Below are 6000 nucleotides of genomic sequence, written 5' to 3'. Positions count from 1 at the left end.
CCCTCTTATCTCTCTCCCTCTCCTCTCTCCCTCTTCCCTCTCCTCTCTCTCCCTCTCCCTCTCCCTCTTCTCTCTCCTCTCTCTCTCTCCCTCTTCTCTCTCCTCTCTCTCTCTCCCTCTTCTCTCTCTCCCTCTTCTCTCTCTCTCTCTCCCTCTTCTCTCTCTCCCTCTCCTCTCTCTCTCTCTCCTCTCTCTCCCTCTCCTCTCTCTCCCTCTTCTCTCTCTCCCTCTTCTCTCTCTCCCTCTTCTCTCTCTCCCTCTCCTCTCTCTCCCTCTTCTCTCTCCTCTCTCTCCCTCTTCTCTCTCTCCCTCTTCTCTCTCTCCCTCTTCTCTCTCTCCCTCTTCTCTCTCTCCCTCTTCTCTCTTCTCTCTCTCCCTCTTCTCTCTCTCTCCTCTCTCTCCCTCTTCTCTCTCTCCCTCTTCTCTCTAAAGCTGTGTTCACACCGAGATATTTATTTTTCTCTCTGTCGCTTGATTCAACTCTTTGGAATCGCTCTGTCGCTGTGTTTAAATCGCTCATCAACAGGCACATGAATTGACGGACATGTGGGGGCTATAACGTTACGCAATGTCATGATGTTTGTCCACTACGAGCCACCGTCATTGTTTACAAGCTAAAGCCTATCAGCGTGCTCCTAATGCGAGCTCTATACCGGTAGTACAGACTTCACTTCATGTCAGCTGTCAGTCTGTCAATGTGGTTTGTTGCCACACAATAAACCAGCGGTTTGTTCCAAGCCAGTGTGATCCTTGACTCGCTCTCACACGGCAGCCAATCAGCGTTGAACAGCGAGCGACTGATGCCAGCGGAATTTCGCTCGAGTTGAGATATTTCATCTCGGGCGACGAGCGTATTTTCCTCCCTATCGCTCTGTCTCTTTGTATGTAAACTCGATGCCAGCGAAAAACTTGAATAGGTCGGTGTGAACGCAGCTTTACTCTCTTCTCTCTCTCTCTCATCTCTCTCTCCCCTCTCGCTCCCTCTTCTCTCTCCTCCCCTCTTCTCTCTACCTCTTCTCACTCTCCCTCTCCTCTCTCCCTCTTCTCTCTCTCCTCCTCTCTCCTCTCTCCTCCTCTCTCTCTCTCTCCCTCTCCTCTCTCCTCTCTCTCCCTCTCCTCTCTCTTCCTCTTCCCAAAGCAAAATCTACTCACCTTCTCTTCCCATTTTAAAAGTCATGTCTGTCCTCAGTGTGTGTGTGTGTGTGTGCTCTATTGTGCGCGCACACACACACACACACACACACGTGCGCACGCACACACACACACACGCACACACAGTGAGTGTTAGGGTGGATAGTAGGCTATTCGTTTTGTTTACTAATACCACTATTGGACGGACACACACACACACACACACACACACACACACACACACACACACACACACACACACACACACACACACACACACACACACACACACACACACACAGAGTGAACAATGTCAACACATTTATTACAAAACAGGTTTGTAAACAGATAAAACCGTGTTTATTTAACATGTAACTCTGGGAAACGGTTCTAGAAAACATCAAAATGTTCAGCTTGGAACGATGAGATGAATCAAATACCAAATATAACAAAGATCAAAAGAAAGATATTTGAACCTGTACAGAGTGAAGCATCATGTCAGCAGCTGTGTTTGGTCACAGTGTGTTTCTCTCTCACTCCTCCTCTATCTAACACAGAGACACTGAGTCACCAACAGACCAGACACCAAACCCAGGGTACAGAGGTTCAGTGAAGGTGCAGTTGAACGTGTGGAGATGAATCAGTTTGTCAGAGGAAACGTTGTAGAAGGACAGAGAGCCAGCAGGCCAGTCAAGATACACTGCAAATCTGTTAGAGTGAGAGGAGGAGGGGAGACGTATGACTGTGTCTCTGTTATTGTGCCGGGCAATGTAACTGTTATCATAGCACCTCAGACTCCAGGACTTTTCATTATATCCAAGCCCACAGTCTTTACCCTCTTCTCTCCTGCTGATTCCTCTGTAAGTCACTCCTATATCAACCCTTCCTTCCCTCTTCACCTCCCAATAACAGCGACCAGTCAGACCATCTCTACACAGCAGCTGAGGCCAGTAGTCAAATCTCTCTGGGTGATCAGGATATGGCTGCTCCTCTCTCACCATCGTCACCTTTCTGTTGTCTTCAGACAGGAGGAGCTTTCTGTGTGCTGTGTTTGGATCCAGTGTGAGTTCACAGGCATCTGATGAGAGAACAAGACTCAATACAACAGCAGCTTCTCATCTAACACACCTGTTGTGTTGATTATTATTCTATTAATAACTTCACTCTTTATGATTCAACTGTTTCATTTTTGTGGCTCATTTTATTTTATATTCATTTATTGATTTAAATCAATCGTGTCTGCGGGTGGGAAGCCAGATTAAGATTAAGGGCAGTTTTGTATCTATTCTTTTTTCATTGAGGGAGAGACAAGAGGAGCTGTGAGTGTGTGTGTGTGTGTGTGTGAGTGTGTGTGTGTGTGTGTGTGTGTGTGTGTGTGTGTGTGTGTGTGTGTGTGAGTGTGAGTGTGAGTGTGTCTGCTCTGTATGTGTGTCTGCTCTGTATGTGTGCGCGTGTGTGCATGGCTGTGTGTGTGTGTGTATGTGTGTGTGCGTGTGCGAGTGTGTGCGTGTGTGTGTCTGTGTGTGTGTCTGCTCTGTATGTGTGCGCGTGTGTGCATGTCTGTGTGTGTGTATGTGCGCATGTATGTGTGTGTGTGAGTGTGTGTGTGTGTGTGTGAGTGTGAGTGTGAGTGTGTGCATGTCTGTGTGTGTGTCTGCTCTGTATGTGTGCGCGTGTGTGCATGGCTGTGTGTGTATGTGCGCATGTATGTGTGTGTGTGTGTGCTAGGGGTGGGAATCGCGGAGTAACTCACGATACGATACGGTCACGATACTTGGCCCTTGATAACGATATTATCACGATACAGCGATTCTACGATAATCGATATATTCAGGGTACAAATTTAACCTACGATACATCACGATATCTGTGTAACTGAAGAGAAATAAATACCCCTAAAAGGCAAGAAGCAGCTATTACGTATTTATTAGCAGAATTGACATGAACTCACTCAGAGTTCACTCACTCACTCATACCATTATTGATACAACGGAGGAAAAGTTACACATTAAGAGTCTTTTTAAATTATTATTAAAACAAGAGAACAATGGCATATATTCACAATATATTTTTAAGTTGTCTTAAGTAGTTAGTGGGGGGTGGGGATGTTCCAGCTTTCATGTTTCATGGAGGCTACAATTCCCTCCAAAGCCTCCAAAGCTGCTGCCCCCAGTATGCTCAGAGTGTAGCCCAAGACAGCCCAAACAGCAGCTCTGCATGTCCACCATTCACTTCTAAATATCACAGTGTCTGCTATTTGTTACTGCCATCAGTGTGCCTCTTAGCCTAAGGTTGACCAACCCCAATGAATCCATTCCAAATGAATCATCATTAGGCTCTGGACGCTCTGCTATCCCCACTGATTCACTTACGTACAGACTGGTTGCTGTCTGTGTCAATCATCGAGTAGCAAAGCAGGTCAACTTCGACAATTCTGCACCAAAGAAGTTAAATCGATAAGAACTGACGACTGAGTTGTTCCCCTCAGTGGTTCCACTGCAACGTCAAGGCGGGAGCGTTGTTGTAAAAAACAACAAAACAGGCTTCGTCTGTTGCCTTCAATACTCTTTGTCTGCTACATCCGGGTACCTCCACCGGCAATGTGTTTCACGTTCAATGTAGCTGCAATCTACAAGCAGGGTTCATGTGTCAACACATTTCAAAGCCTAAATGTTACTGGAAAGAGCATCACTCCAACTGGTTAACAAGTGAAACATTTGGTCACTCACACTGTTGGTGAAGTGGTTACAGCAGCAGTAGTGGGATTAGCTAATGTGCTGCTGTGTGTGTGTGTGTGTGTGTGTGTGTGTGTGTGTGTGTGTGTGTGTGTGTGTGTGTGTGTCTGCGTGTGTGGAGGAGGCAGAGGAAGCGCTGCTGGTATCGATAAACTTGATAGTGTAGAAAATGAGTATTCTATCCGTTTAAAATGTCGAGTAAGTATTTAAGTATCAATATTTTTGACAACCCGACGACCCTGTTTATCAAAATGGCTGTGGGGGAATCACTTTCAAGATCCTGCATATTTTAATAAAATATCAATACTTGGTGCCAGTGTCTCCCCCCTAGTGTGTGTGTGTGTGTGTGTGTGTGTGTGTGTCTGCTCTGTATGTGTGCGTGTGTGTGCGTGTCTCTGTGTGTGTATGTGCGCTAGGGTTGGCACGATGGACGATGGCATCGACCATCGTGATTGGCCGACCCCCCATCGACCTCTGAGTCTTCTACATCGGATCATCGTGATTAATTATCTGTTAGAAATAAATGTGTGCTGTTTTAAGAAACTTCACGTTCTTTCCTGTTTTCAACACAAAGTGAGTACAAGTCTTCAACTGTGAATTTAACTCGCCTGTTTCCAAAGTGAAAGTTGGAATCGCTCCATATAGATACAGCAGCTTCTCAAGCCATTTCTCCTAAACTCCCTCTCATTACATTAGGTTCAAAAGCCCACGCGAATCTAACGTTATATCAGCCAGTAATTCAGTCGGTTTTCTGCCAGCTAGTTAAATTCAACACACGTTAACGTTAACGTTATTTGTTTTGCGCCGTTCAAATTGCTGGTAGTGACAGCCACTGCCCACTTCAGTCACCTGGCTCTGTGCTGTAGCACAGAGCAGAGGCTATCAAAGCCCGCTGGTATCATGTAGAGCTCAGGCTCAGCTGTCCTGTTGTTAACGTGAACGCATTGCAGCGGCTAGCCACATGACATTACAGCAACGCAGCGACTTAATAAATCATTAATTATTCCCCCAACCTCCACCCCAATGATGATGCCATCGTACAAAACGATGTTTCACTGTAAAACAATCAAGATGGGTATTTTGATGACATCGCACAACCCTAATGTGCGCGTGCGTGTGTGTCTATGTGTGTGTGTCTATGTGTGTGTGTGTGTGTGTGTGTGTGTGTGTGTCTATGTGTGTGTGTCTATGTGTGTGTGTCTGTGTGTGTGTGTGTGTGTGTGTGTGTGTCTATGTGTGTGTGTCTATGTGTGTGTGTCTATGTGTGTGTGTGTGCGTATGTGTGTGTGTGTGTGTGTGTGTGAGAGAGAATGTGTGTGTGTGTGTGTGTGCGTCTGTGTGTGTGTGTCTGTGTGTGTGTGTGTGTGTGTGTGTGTGTGTGTGTGTGTGTGTGTCAGAGCATGTGAGCAGGGATGGGTGAAATCTGTGATGGAGCGGCTCCACTCCACTCACATGCTCTGTGTGTGTGTGTGGTTTGATCCAGAGCTGAGAGTCCCGACATCTCCTGGATAAGCAGCACTGTCGAGTTGCAGCAAAATAGACAGTTTGTGTTGTGCTCTGAAAGGATTTCCCCCCCTTGAATCAAATTGTACATTATCAGCTTTATTTTAACATGCAAAAGTAGCGCGAGACCCATTCCTGGCTAAAGAGTCTCACATTTTGGTCCTCCGCTGACGCCACTCATTTGATCTCACCCGGCGTTACAAATAATTCAATGTGGGTGATTTTCAATTTGTGTTAACGTAACGTGTTAACATGTGTTCTATTAATAAGAGCCCGGGAAATTAACGTTAATGTTAAGACACCAATTTCACAAATACCGGCGTCTGCAACGTTACTTTACGGAATGGTATCTGCAGCTCAATTCACTTCTGTGAGCAGAGACAAAGTTGAAGTGTTGGAAAGGTTTTACTTGTACTTTGGGGACAGGAATAACTCATTGTGTCATCTATTGAGCACACAGCTTATGACTTTATGTCTTCTGCTTGGGCGGGGTCTTGATGCGTATATAAAACTGTACTGGAGAAATGTACCGCATTTCCAGCGAGGCAAGGCTTTTTCTCGCCCAACCAACGGCGCGCGGCCCCCAGCGCGGTCGCCCTCCAGCCCTACATAAGCCTATGACATAATGTAG

The 6000-nt window shown here is 46.1% G+C and overlaps 1 protein-coding gene across 2 annotated transcripts in view; it reads right to left on the bottom strand.

Annotated features, from left to right (window-relative positions):
- Positions 1 to 1474: 1474 nt before the first annotated feature.
- The window catches only part of LOC310788759 (NLR family CARD domain-containing protein 3-like), a 275717-nt gene continuing 271191 nt past the window's right edge, over positions 1475 to 6000 (bottom strand). For both annotated transcript variants that reach the window (XM_083650323.1, XM_083650325.1), the window contains one exon: positions 1475 to 2209. In XM_083650323.1, the coding sequence (XP_083506449.1) occupies positions 1680 to 2209 (530 nt within the window). In that variant the 3' untranslated portion in view covers positions 1475 to 1679. The remainder of the gene's footprint in view (positions 2210 to 6000) is intronic.

This window comes from Poromitra crassiceps (assembly GCF_964638095.1).
Source record: "Poromitra crassiceps genome assembly, chromosome: 14".
Lineage (NCBI taxonomy): Eukaryota > Metazoa > Chordata > Actinopteri > Beryciformes > Melamphaidae > Poromitra > Poromitra crassiceps.
Note: the sequence above shows the minus strand (reverse complement) of the source record. Positions and strands in the feature narration are given on the sequence as shown.